The sequence below is a fragment of the Engraulis encrasicolus genome, chromosome 13 (assembly GCF_034702125.1).
Source record: "Engraulis encrasicolus isolate BLACKSEA-1 chromosome 13, IST_EnEncr_1.0, whole genome shotgun sequence".
Lineage (NCBI taxonomy): Eukaryota > Metazoa > Chordata > Actinopteri > Clupeiformes > Engraulidae > Engraulis > Engraulis encrasicolus.
In genome coordinates, this window is record NC_085869.1 from 37,441,687 (window position 1) to 37,455,495 (window position 13,809).

A 13,809-nucleotide genomic window follows, 5' to 3' on the forward strand; every position below is an offset into this window, starting at 1 on the left:
CAAGTGCTGAGCCCACTGTCGTGAGGGTTACGATACATCTCTTGCACGGCAATCTAGGGAGACTTGGCGTGGACAGACCCTCCCAGTTGCTGTGGGTGGGGGTGGACCTGTCATCAAAAAGGGATTGAATGTTTACATTCCGTCCGTCTCAGTGCTGCTGGGGTGAACAAGGCGTTGCCCTCACCTTTACAGGGTTAACTTTCCCAAAGCCAATGGTGGAAGCAAGCTTGAGACTGTGTTTTTCCTTACAAACTGGAGACGAAAAAGGTGCTGGACATTTTCTATGGACATGGACTCTGTGAGTGGATACGGATCCCAGGATAATTGACACACACACACGGATGGTGGGGTGAGTGTTGCCTGTGCCTGCCAGGGGCGCTGCCAGGGATGTTGGGCCCCATGGGAGATTCAACTTTTGGGCCCCCTTGGGGGCCCCTCTCAGTGCTTGGGCCCTTGGAATCTGTGCTGCTTTCCCCCCCTAGCGGCCCCCATGGTACCTGCACCTGTCATACATTGCTTATGTGTGTTTAAACTTCATTAGCACCTGTCATACATTGCTTATGTGTGTTTAAACTTCATTAGGAGAACAAGAAAATGATTTCTATTTCTTCAGTTATGTGTATGTTCGAAACATAGGAATGATTTCTATTTCTTCCTAACTTTACGTGATTAGAATGACACCATAAAAGTTTTAACTGTGCTATACCCATTTAAAAATCTGTATTTTTGTGTGTTTATGGATAATGCCCTTATGAATGTATTATGGGTTTATGAATTTTGTTTGTTATGGAGTGGATTAATGCAGAGGTATCATGTTTGGCAACTGCGAGATAGTGCAAATTGAATAACAGGAGGGAAATGTTGGAGTAATGTACATAAGTTATTCACTTTGTCTAACTCTTGTCCCCAGGCTTTAAGTCAGGGCATATGTATGTGCGTATATTCTGAATGTGTCATTGTTTTCGCTCTGTGCCTGCAGGCCAGAGAAAGAGAGAGAGAGAGAGAGCAGGAATGTTCTTCAACTGTAGCAAACACTCTCTCATTAGGCGAGGAGAAAAGGACAAGGTCACATTCAGTCTGTTTCAGCTAAATAACAAGATATTCTGCTAAGAAATATGCTACTGTGTAAACTGGTATTCTGCTAAGAAATATGCTACTGTGTAAACTGGTTTCAACTGGTTTAGCTAATTACCCCTCCCCTTAGACCAATTGAAACCGAAATTGTAACTAGGGCTTTCCTTCAATAAAACGTAAGGAGAAGGAGGCTGTTTTCAGAGTGAGCTTGGACATTGTAATTGAAAGCAGTCTCCTGGTCACCCTCCTTGCAAGTGTTGAATTTAACTCAAGTTCTCTGTGTCTCTTCTGTACAGGTTATTAGAGATAAATGTTGGTAGCTTAAACCTAACACATGGCTTAACCTGCAACTGTGTGACTGCTTTGAAATAGATTGAATCGACCAGTCTGTGCATAACGGATGCATCAAGGTTTACAATTTACCACTTTAGAATGATTTGGGCATCCCTGCTTCACCCTTTGAAGTGTGAGCTGGGTTCTTCTGTTGGTCTGTTGACAGAAAATACCGGAACTCGACAAACCATGTTTCAAAAACTGATTTCAGGGAGATGTTCATAATAGTTTTGTTGACTAAACCAACCAACCAGCGCGCTCTCTATAATCAGTCGCGCTGTGTGGAAAAAAACTCGAACAGCCTCCTCGCACAGGTTCACACAGCCTTTCCATTGCGCGCGCTCCATCATAGCCCGTCTGCGTAATCGAATCGAATTATTCCACACAAGATGCACAGGTTATCTTGCCTGCACGGTGTCACTGGTATTACAAAAAAGGGGATACTTTAGCCCGACTCATGCAGGGAGCCATCATCAATAACACAACTCCCTTCATGAACTTCAGTTAGCCTACTTCATGTCTGGATTCCATTTCTTGTGTCCACCGTGCACATGCAGTGAATGTTCATCTTATTGTCATGCCCCGGGGCTATTTTCATGTAGCGTAGTTGAATTCGGTCCTGTCTTTGTTTATTATGTTGTTTTCTGTTGTTATCTTTGCAACTCATACAATGCGTGTGTGCGCGCACGCGAGTGATTTTCATGTAGGCTATTTTAATTGACGACAAGCCAATGCGAAAGTCGCACAGTAGTCACTGCCTTGTCCATAATAGCTGGTTCTGTCATCTGTGGAGTCGGGAATTAGCAATAGGAACGTGGGCCTACATGTAGCCAATTATGCGCGTGTGCCCTAAATATTTAATGTAGGCCTAATTAAAGGGCGTTTCCCTACAACGGGAAGGCAGGGTTTGATGGGTAGACCATGGGGCGATGAGTATCTAAACATGTCAGCAAGTAGACAAGTTAGGCCTATATGAACAATGTCCCAATGAACATGAAACGAATCAGCACACAGCAAAGGTATATTATGTCATTTAAAAGTATTGCTTAATTAATTGGTTATCACCTCTTTTATTTTAGACAGAGAGTAGTTACTATCACAGTGGGTTTACATACAGTGTTGAATCTCGCCCTCAAACCCGTGCCTGCAGTTCACCTAGGGAGCGCTGTCGAGACAGCAGAGGTCATAAGGCTGGCGCTAATAACTGACAATTGTGCTCGCTGTCTGCTGAAACTTGACAATATTACTGTAAGTTCTGTGAAACCAATGTGGATTTCAATTAAATGTACAATAACATGGGAGTTATGTCCTTCTGATTTCCTACAGCTTTGGCATTTATGAGTCAGGCTCCGCTAGCATCTTGCTAACAAAATTGCTTTACGGCCGTCGTGATCACAGCAATGCAGCTGGCCGACCAATCCAAACGCAGTGTGTGAAGCCACTCGTGACGTCATATTGACAATAAAGACGTATTTTACAAAGATCCAGCAAGTTTAAACATTCAAACTAACTGCTGTTTGAAAGGATAATCTATCCTGCCTTTTGGAAAAATAAAATGAAACGATGATACCAATTCTCTCCCAAAGCAATGGCAGCATCGTGGTTGAGCTCCATGGGACCACATTCATTTCAACAGCCTCGGCGCTCCTCTGCGCTGCCTGGATGGCGCCACTTAGTGGACAGTACCACCCGGAAAAAGTAGCGAGATTGCTCTCTCGCACTACCCATAAACACTCTCTGTTACTATGCTTTGGCGTAGTATTGCCCCCTACTGAACTGTCTAGGTATGGCTGCTGCATATGCAGCTTTGGGTTAATTAAATGTGGTAAAATATGCACCATGTTGTCAGAAATGCATTCTGGTGTTTCAATGTTGCATTGTGGTTCAATACCCACCTCAATAACTATGCTGCAACATCACAAGCCTAGAATGCACTTCTAACTGCATACATCGGTATTCGTTTTTACAGCTAGAATCGAACATGGCCAGTTTCTATCAGTCAATCTTAAGTGCTATAGCCTACTAAGATGGGAATGATCTGTCTTTTCGTGAATAACACATAGGCACAAGACAAAAATGAAAAACTCAAAAACGAGACTATTACATTTTTGAATAATGGGTCAAAATTAGGCCTAGCTACATTATGTCACATATGCAGTAGGGCCTAGGCCTATGTTGTCGTCGTCGTGTCCCCATCCTCCGAAAAAAGTTCAGGCTCAGGATTTTTTTTCACTATCACCCCTGCTTACTAAATATGAAGTGTTTGCAGCTGAAAACATTAATCCCTCTGCCGTGGTAGTTGTTGTTTGAGTGCTTTTTCATAAGTGGTAGACTAAAGAGACGTTATTGTTTGAGGTGAAGCATAGAGACATTATTGTGTGTGAGTAGCTACCAGCCCGACATAGCCTACATTTCCTCACGCATTGCATAGAATACATCAGCAACTTCCAGAAATCTTGCCTGTGCTATAATTGCAAAACATTCCGTGTGATAGTCCTATGCATTTTGAAGATTGTCAAACTGAAACTGTCAATATCTACTCTCGCTGAATGTTTGTGTTGCAATCGCGCACATTTGCGATTCAGTGAGATATTCTCATGTCCGACGGTAATAAACCTCGCGGTTGTCGCGCTTGACTTTTTTTTTTTTTGCAAACTGAATTCATGTCGAGTTGTAACTCATCTGGCATTCTAACTCTGAAGACAACTGTCAAATCGCAGTGTGCCAGTGCTGTAGGTTCTAGATAGGAATATCCAGTAGCCTGGCTTTGCTGAGGGCTGCTGTGCCCTGGCTGTGCAAGTATGTTCAACTGCAGTGTGCAGGGCGGGGGGCAGGTCTGGATCACATCTCCCTCCTCCCCCCTGAGCACATCTTCCTCCTCCCCCCTGAGCACATCGAGTGCCTCCCCCTTGTCATTCAGCTTCTACATGGGAAGAAAAATAGCCCTGGAAGTCACTGCACCGTGCAGAGCAGAGACGCAGAGTTTTCACAAATAAAATCGTAGATCCACTCTCTCTACTCCACTAATGTATAATGGTTTGGTGAGTGTAGGAAACACGAGCGGGGAGCTTTGAGTGAACCGCGCGATGAACAGCACGCGACCCTGTTTAGTATAATTTATTAATCCCGAGGGAAATTAATATAAGCTATTATTATTATTATTAGCTAATATAAGCTACATGTAGTATTTGTTAACGCATGGGTCTAATTTGAATTAATATTAAGTGTCTCTTCTTAGTATCTTAGTTTGAAGACCAGATATTTGGTGCCAGTTTCTAAAATTCGAAAGATGGGTAGGCTACTACAAGAAAACTAAAGTAGGCAGTAAAACGCCTGTGCAGTGGCGAATTACTCCATGTGTGATCCGCTCGAAATTAAACATAGGCCTACCCATCATTGAAAAGCATGAGCACATTCTTCAAAGTCCCAAAGCCTGGATGTTGTCGCCACAATCTCTTTAGGATTGGGGACTGGACTCTGAGCAGGCCATTGCAGTAGCCTTTGGTAGGCCTATCCTTCGTGCATTTGCCCCGTTTCCAAACTGACACCCTGACACATTTAGCATTAACCTTTTGTTTTTAACCGTCTAACAGCGCTTAACATTATCATTAAATCAATGGAACCTAAAGCAGTTGCAGAGACCGTTTCAATCTTCTCCTTTAGCCTACTATGAAAGAGAAAGTAAGGTCAAGGACAAATTATTCACTGGTGTTGTGTCCCTACAACCATGTAATATCACACTAGTACTCATAGGAGTAGAAATATTGTAATGGGTGTTATCACAACAGGTGTACTCTTGTGATAACATCCATTACAATACTTACACATCTGGAGGAATACAGCAGGACATTATGTTATTGTGGGATGAATGTACATCCTTACAGTTAGCAGGGCGTCAATTCTGTTGGAGTCTTCCTAATCCTAATCAATATCCCCGACCTCTGCTGCGTCTATCTTCCTCCTCCTCCATATCTGGCCATCGGTCCTACTGAGCTGTTAGGTCGTTATGATTGTGATGGGCCAGGAAAGTCAGAGCTGGAGCTCTCATCGTGGTCGTGGAATGTCTAAAGCATATACACACATTGAAAATATCGTCAGCCAAAACAATTTCATTAGCGTTGATCAGTTCGGTTGTTTTTCTTTACTCCCTCTGTTCCTGTGTCTGCGCGTGCGACAATCCAAGTGAAATCTCCCCGTAAGATTCGTACATAACTGACGTCCTTGCTGTAGGCTGTAGGATTGTGGTGTCTGGTATATATAAATACAATAGTAAAATTTATATAAATTTCGGGCACATGACGTCACACGTTGCGCGGCAGCCATATTGGAAGCGGGCCAGCCCATCGTTTACACTTCGACTTCGCGCCTGTGAGGACTTGCTTTCTTCTGCTAGGAGTTTGCTTTTTTTTACCGTTTCATTTTACCTCTGCTGTCGCTATGGTCGCCCGTTGCTATGTCGTAGGGTGTAGAAGCGCAAGCTGTGACGGGACGGGGAAAAAAATCCCAAATGGATTATCTTTTTACCGTTTTCCAACTTGGAGGCGTCTCAATGGAGAACAAATGTCCTCCATAACAAAGAGTCGCCGGCTAGCATGGGTTGCTGCTGTAAGACGGCCAAATATAACTTTCAACTCAATCCCAGTGTCCATGAGAGTGTGTTCCCGGCATTTTCATTCTGGTAAGTTACATAACATACTGTTTTTATTCATGTATCATTTCAAGTTAACCGTTGTTGGCTGATCTGTAGCATGTAGCATGAGCTGAAGTAGGGTTGTGTTCCAGAGGGTTAGCCAGGTCCACTGAAACACAAAACAGTTGTCCTACTCCGTTTATTTTGTCATTAATACGTTATAATAGGGTTAATAGTTTTGGTTGTTTCACCAGGAAAGCCAGTAGATGCAATGTACACCTCCCATCCGGATTGGGCACCATCACTGCACCTGGGACACACTGAAACAAAGGCCACAGAAACGGCACGCTTTGAGAGCCAGCAAGCAAGGAAACGCCGAAGGACTGAGACCACATCTGCAGTGGATGACACAGTGATGCCTGAGACAACCCTTGGCACACCAGGTAAGGCCTACAAAACATGCATAAAGAAAAAATAACCTTGTGAGGGCTCTGAGGTCTTCTCTCCAGCAGGAGTGTCGTTAAGGATTATTACTATGTTACTCCCATGCAATGTAAATGGTTGTGAAATAACACGAGTAATTTGACTTTGGAGTAGAGGGTCATAAGGCTTATATTTATTACAGTCTATTTGCTCTTGTTGTATTTGCATGACACACTGAGCTAAACAAAAACTGTCTGTGATCCACAGCTGAAGATCTACAGCATGAAGCTGAACTGGGACCGGAGACAGAATGTGACCTCTGCCAGAAACGGCGCAATGAAATCAACCGTCTGCTGGAGGAGAACAGGGCCCTGAAATTAGAGCTTGGTCAGAAAAAAATGGATGAAGATTCCCTGAAGGGCGATAATGTGAGGCTGAGGTATTACACTGGACTACCAAGTGCAAAGATTTTCATGTCTCTCTTAGCCACTCTTCTGCCACTCATGACACGAAGCAGTAGAGTACTGTCACCCTTTCAAATGCTCATCCTCACACTCATGCGCCTCATACTGAACTTGCCGATGCAACATCTAGCCTACGTCTTCAGTGTTGACAGGACCACCATCTCCAGAACCTTCAATAGCATGGTAGAACTTTTGTACTGCACCATCACACCTCTGATCGCCTGACCAAGTGGAGAGGCCCTGTACACCATTATGCCCCATCAGTTTGTGGAAGCCTTTGGAAATCGTGTTGCTGTTATTGTGGACTGCTTTGAAATATTCATAGAGAGACCATCAAATCTTACTGCTCAAGCTCAGACTTATTCAAACTACAAGCACAACACAACTATGAAGTACCTTATTTGTATTACACCATACGGGACCATTTCTTTCATTTCCAAGGGTTGGGGGGGGGGGGGGCATCAGTGATAAGCATGTCACAGAGAACTGTGGTATTCTTGATAGATTACTACCCAGAGATGTAGTGTTGGCTGATCGGGGCTTTGATATTTCTGAAAGTGTGGGACTTATGTGTGCAGAGGTAAAGATCCCTGCCTTCACAAGAGGACACTGTCAGCTGGAAGCAAGAGATGTGGAGAGCACAAGAAAACTCGCCCATCTCAGAATTCATGTGGAAAGGGTGATTGGGGTTGTTCGGAACTAGTACACACTGTTGTCAGCAAAACTACCGATCAGCATTGTGTTGCCATGTCATGTGATGGTGAAGACGTAACATTTCTGGACAAGATTGTTTCTGTATGTTGTAGTCTTACAAACATGAGCAAGAGTGTTGTGTAACGTTGAATGTGTCCACAATAAAATGCCATGACACACAGCCAAATTTGAGTGCCTTTCTTTTTTATTTTGAAGTAGTGTAATGAAAGGTCAGTTTACTTTGACATCAGAATTTGTAATTGTAGTTAAGTCACACTAGTGCATTCCTGAGAATAAAGAACTGTGCATAGGAAATACTTCAAGGCAAAAAATGGTAGAGCACATAAATAAAGTCTTAACAGTATTGCAAAACAAGTGGTACAGAAAGATGAGGTCTTAACAGTAGTGCATTCCTGCGAATAAAGAACTGTGCATTGGAAATACTTCAAGGCAAAAAATGGTGCAAAACATAAATAAAGTCTTAACAGTAAGTAGTGCAAAACAAGTGGTACAGAAAGATGATGTTTTAACAGTAGTGCAATATCAGCATCTCAGAACACAGAACAGTGTGTTGAAACATTGTTCTGAAATGATGTGAGGCAAAATAACAGTAGTGCAACTGTAGTGCAATCTGGGAACACAGAACAGTGTGTAAGAGTATGGTAGAACAGTGTGTAACAGTATGTTAGAACATAGAACAGTGTGTACAACTGGATAAAAATAGTAGGTATTTACAGTAGTGCAAACAAGCTAAAAAAAATAAGGTGCCTACAGACAAGCGTCACAAAACCAGGAATTTTCTTTTGCTGAGTCTGCGTCAAGACCAACACAGGTGAGGTGGAACCACTGTATTGCACAGCTGCTGTTGTCACAGAGAACCATAGTGTCCATTTCAGGCCCTCCGCACACACACCACACATTCTCTTTATTTTTCTTGGTCTTCTTCTTTGACATTCTCGGCCGTTTTGGTGCTTGTGCAGGTGCTGGTTCAGTGTTCACAGCCAGAACTCTGGTGGCCTCCGGTGTGGAGGTGTCTCTGGTGTAATACTCACAGATGAGCTCGGGGAGGCAAACTTTGTGAAAAAATTCCTGTGCCTTCCTCAGACAGGACTCCCAGAAGCTGACATCTGGCAGGATACGGAGCACGGCAACGTCTTTCAGTGTCCACACCACAAAGTCACAGTAGGTTGCACCTGTCACGAACATCTGTGTCTGCACTTGTGTGTAGTACCTATGACCTTGTTTGAGCTGAACAATGCCATCAACTCTGTGGAGACAAAAGTCTTTGTCTGCGTCACAAGCCTCCTGGACAGTGCTGTGTTTGTGCTTAGCAGGGCATTTCACTTCCAGGCAGCCTTGTCCACAGCAGTCACAGCTAACTAGGCCATCAGGTGAGGCGCCTACCTGTGGGAACGCCGGGTTTATGCAGAAGCCAGACTGCTCGATTGTCAAGTTATCGTGGTGTGGTGCTTGTTGTTGAAGGTATTCAGTGCGTGCTGTGTCTTCATGTGTCAGTCCCCACTGTGTGTCTGCTGTTGCAAAGTGTGCCTTTGGGTAGCACACATTCTTGACTGTGGACACAGCTGGCTTGTCGATGTTAGAGACCAGAACTGCATGCATGGTGGAGGCAGTCACTCTCCCTGCCCGTACCTCAAACCAGGCAGGTGCCTTGTGTTGCTTCATTGTACGTGTGCGGATGGTTTTGGCGTCTTCATGTGATACAGCAGCGACGTTGGTTACCGTCTCACAGTGCTGGAGGATCTCGTTCAGTGACGCATTTCTGAACTCAGGATCACGCAGCCGGACTTGCAGTGGCGTTGGCATCTTTGCTGGCTTGACAGGATCTGCATAGAATTTGTAATACTCCTCGGTTGCCGCCATACATGCTGCCCGTTCCTCATGCAGATCTTTGAGGAGTGGCCCCAAGTCACTCAGTGTGCTCTGATGTGTGTATACTGCTCTTGGCCGTGAGCGTGGGCCAGGCATGGGAGTGCCATCATTTATTGCTCTATCCAGAGCAATGCGCTTGGCCTTCGCTGTTGTGAAGTCCATCTTGTGGGCAACCTCTCCCTTGACTTTCCTGATGGCGGATGGAACTGCCCAGTATGAAGGGACATCGGTGACAGTCTTCGTTCCACGTAAACGGACAGTAGCCTCTATGGCGAAGAGCAGAGCCCCAACATGGGTGCAGGATTCTGCGATCCCAGCCATGCAGGTACAGTGAGCGCAGAGTACATGGCCCTCACAAGTTAGGATAACCCAAGGCTTCAGTGGAGGCTCATTTTGGCGCATAGAGTGCATGATCTAAGGACAGAAAGATGGACACACGGTAAGTTGCCTTTAAGTGATAAACAGGCACAGGAAAATATGACAACATTGTAACAATGATTACAAGAAACAAGACAATGCTTCAGTGTGTTTCACTCTATGCAGGGCACACTCAACCAACCAAAACGTAATGTATATGCCATTTTTGTACCATGGTAGGACAGTCATATATAATCTGAATGTAACTACAGTATCCCAGGACACGTACAGTCAGCATAAGATTTGTTTAGATACATTTTTGATGTTAGTCTTATCACCACAACAAACAACACACCATGTTGAGACGGTAGCTTACCTTGGCTCTGATGATTGTGTTCTCATTCGGTTTGAATACTTCCATGTTGTGAACTTTTCCATCTGTCAGCTGTTTGTAAGCCTCTAGCGACTTGTAGCAGCGAAATTCCTCATGTGTGTAGGCACTGACGCCACACACAAGATAGGAAAATATGTCCTCCCTCGCAAACGGCGGTAGAAGATCTTCCCCAACGCGCCACTCCTTGCTTGCTACTTCGTAGGGATCAAGTCTGTTTATGAAGCCCATCTTTTGCAGATAACGGTCCCTGGCTTCCCTCTGCAGTGTGTCTCGGTATATTCCGCATCCTTTCTTCGCTTTTAACATCGCTGTTTACTCGTTACTTTGTTTCTTTGTGCTCTTTCTCTGTGCTGTTTTACTCGGTCTTTGTTTACCATAGCAACTAGCTATCAATATGGCGCCGTTCCCAGAATGCAACGCGCTGTGCCCGCTGTACACATCTATCAAAATAAATCCATGTCAGTAGCTACTGGCTACTGTCTAGGGATGATGGTATAGCATCTGTCATCAGTGTTAGGAAGTTAGAATGAGATATCTAAGTAATATGTATCAAGTCAAGTTCAATAAATAATCTAGTGTACATCTACTGTCATCAATATTTCTTGAAATGGCAACCATGACGGCCTGTGCGTTTATTGTGATGTTGAACATTCTTACCGTAGCCGGAGACAGTGCCATGGCTGGAAGTTAGCTTGGCTAATCGATTTGACGTGGCTTCTTGCCCCGCCTCGTGAGCTCTCGTGGGTTCCCGGGATAATCCGAACACTTGAGAGACTGCATGCGCGTACATGTGTTTTGAAGGCGTGGCTTTGAGGGGAGGGCTGAAGGGAGAGGCGGGCTGTGTATTTTCAAAAATATAGCTCACAGGAACCGTTTTTCAAAGATCTCCCACTCTACCTTTAAAACAACATGGACAAACAGCATCCCTAAACTAACCTCCAATTTTCCACAACAGAATGACATTTCTCATTGCTTTTATCGCCTGACACATGCGTGTGCCAAGACCAGGGAGTTTGACACATGCACATTGTAATTACAAAATATAGCCACAAGATGTCAGCAGAATTCTTTGGTTTAGAGGACTGCATGGCATGTCAGAAAATCACAAATAAATGAAGAGGCTTTATAGTGTACAGTCCTATATGCTTCAGCCCTACATTTGAACATATTTAAACCCACAGAATTACACCTGAAGTTCCATTCCACTCAGTTGTTGAGTGGCAATGGAGACGAGAACAGTAATTTGTCCCGTAACTCACAGTGGGAGACCCTGACTGGTCCTTTCAACAGGCCTTACAAGCTGATTGGTCTAAAAAGTTTTTTTTTTTCACAATCACTGAGGATCTGGTCAAGGTACAGAGGAATTGGTTCATGGTACAGGTATAAACACATGTTTACAACATGCAGATGTTTAACCATTAGATTTGATCTTCCAGATGTCTAGCATTACAGATTGCAGACTCAATTGCTGACCAGGTTATGCCCATGTGCAAGTTCAGTGTGTGTGCGTGCGTGCGTGCATGCGTACGTGCATACGCGTGCGCCGTGTGTGTGTGTGTGTGGGGCGGGGGTGGGGGATGGGGTCTATGGGATTTACTTACGGGGTACGAGTACATACTAAAACTTCCAAACACTAGATGGAAGCAGACATAAGTCTTACTTAGAACATGAGCCTTAAGGTAAATGTGAACATTGTGAAGGTGTGTGGATGGATATTATTGGGTAATTGATCATTTTAATCAATCAAGTAAATTATTTAGTTACTTGTTTATTTCCAAGTGATCTTCAGTTCACACCAACTGTATGTCATCCCAATCAAACTGAATCTGTGCCCCCCTCCCCCCCACAACAAAGACACACACACCACACACACAGATAGGACTTAGACAGTTACAGACAGTTGTCCAGGCAGCACTATCGACCAAAACCATTGGTGACTATTGAGCAAAACCATTGGTCCTCACAGGATGTGGGCAAGGGAAACCCCATTTAACCAATCCATCCGCCTCTAAAGCATCACAAAATATAATGAGGATCAATACTGTTTCTTCACACTGGTGCCGTCAAGGAAACGTGAAGGCATTACATTTCACTTAGCTGATGCTTTTATCCAACTTTTTAATCCATTGGGTATCGGTTACATTCCCTGGAGCAATGTGGGGTTAGGTGCCTTGGAGGTGTAGGAAGAGGTAAGGGTGGGATTTGAACCTGTAACCCTCTAATCCCAAGACCATCTCCCTATCTATGCAACTATCCACAACTATATACCATATGAGACAAAAGGCCTTCTTGGAACCATTTCAACTATACTGTATACCGTACGAGACACTAGGCCTACTTTGAACCAAATCAGTAACTTTACTATCTAGAGGATAGGGCCATGTGTGTTTACATGATATAAATGAATGGACCTGTCACCATTCAAACAATGAAATGACTTATAATGCAGAACTTCTTGAAACCATTTAATAAGCTTTATTTCTTAGACCACACACATATTACATTTGCAAACAGCAAGTTATAATACTGTACAACAATGTCAAAATGTCCAAAACCGAATTGGTGACTCTGCTGTCAGTATGATTTGTATGTGCATTTGCGTGTGTGTGTGTGTGTGTGTCTTTAATCTGACCATTTCCACGCGCTGTTGTGCGCGCTTGTGGAGCTTTGCCCTGCATAACTCTCTTGCCTAGTTGAACCATGGGGAGCCTGGGCTTGGCTCGTCGTTTTTTCCACCCAACAACTCCCTCACAGACACACAAAGTAGTTGTACTATATTTATCAAGACCTAAATAAAATAAATATGTAGTGACATGTAATGAAACATTTGGTAACTTTGTTTAAAGGGGTTAATTCCGGGACATGGTTGAGAACATTTATTGGCTTTGATAAAGATGTAATCACTGAATCTGAATCTGGTGTCATCAGTGCTCTGCGACAAATGCAGCCAAGTTGAGGCGAGAGACTCCGAGCTTTTCCGAAGACGTGATTGCAAATTGATTGGACTTACATAGTACATCTGACGACATTGGTCTGACGGTTTTGAGATTCAGCAGTTGTTGGCACGTTGTTTGGCCGGACTAACATCTCAAGACGGTTGTCCGAAGGCTAATCTTGCTCGGACTCAGGAGCCTGACCCCACAACGGCTGCTTTATGGGCACGATCCTAAGTGCGGAGAGTGTGTTAAAATAGGGGAAGACCTTCTCGTAGAACGGTTCATTGAGCGTGTGCAGGTGTACGTTGTTTTCAGGGTCGTAGAAGCTGATCTCTCCAGCTCCAAAGTCCAGCCACACCCTGATCCTCGTGGGCATCTTCTCTGGCTTGACCTCAGAGGGGTCGAGAGGCGTGCAGCGGGCGTGGTACAGCCCGTTGTTGTTCCACAGGAACCAGCGGCCCTTCTGGGCTGAGAAGTCGCCCGTGCGCTGGGCAGATTCGGCCATGACGCCCACTATCCAGCGCGAGGTGTCACCAACCTCCACCTGTAGCACCAGAGGAGCACAAATTACCCCCAAAGGTCATTTCGCAAACCTCCCTCATCTCTCTCTCCCAC

The 13,809-nt window shown here is 44.4% G+C and overlaps 1 protein-coding gene and 1 pseudogene across 1 annotated transcript in view; one reads left to right on the forward strand and one right to left on the reverse strand.

The window, feature by feature from the left end:
* Positions 1-6,452: 6,452 nt before the first annotated feature.
* Positions 6,453-7,761, forward strand: LOC134460514 (uncharacterized; annotated as a pseudogene).
* A 5,132-nt stretch (positions 7,762-12,893) lies between these two features.
* The window catches only part of LOC134461740 (E3 ubiquitin-protein ligase TRIM39-like), a 1,704-nt gene continuing 788 nt past the window's right edge, over positions 12,894-13,809 (reverse strand). Inside the window, exon 3 of the mRNA XM_063214614.1 lies at positions 12,894-13,738. Within this exon, the coding sequence (XP_063070684.1) occupies positions 13,367-13,738 (372 nt within the window). The 3' untranslated portion in view covers positions 12,894-13,366. The remainder of the gene's footprint in view (positions 13,739-13,809) is intronic.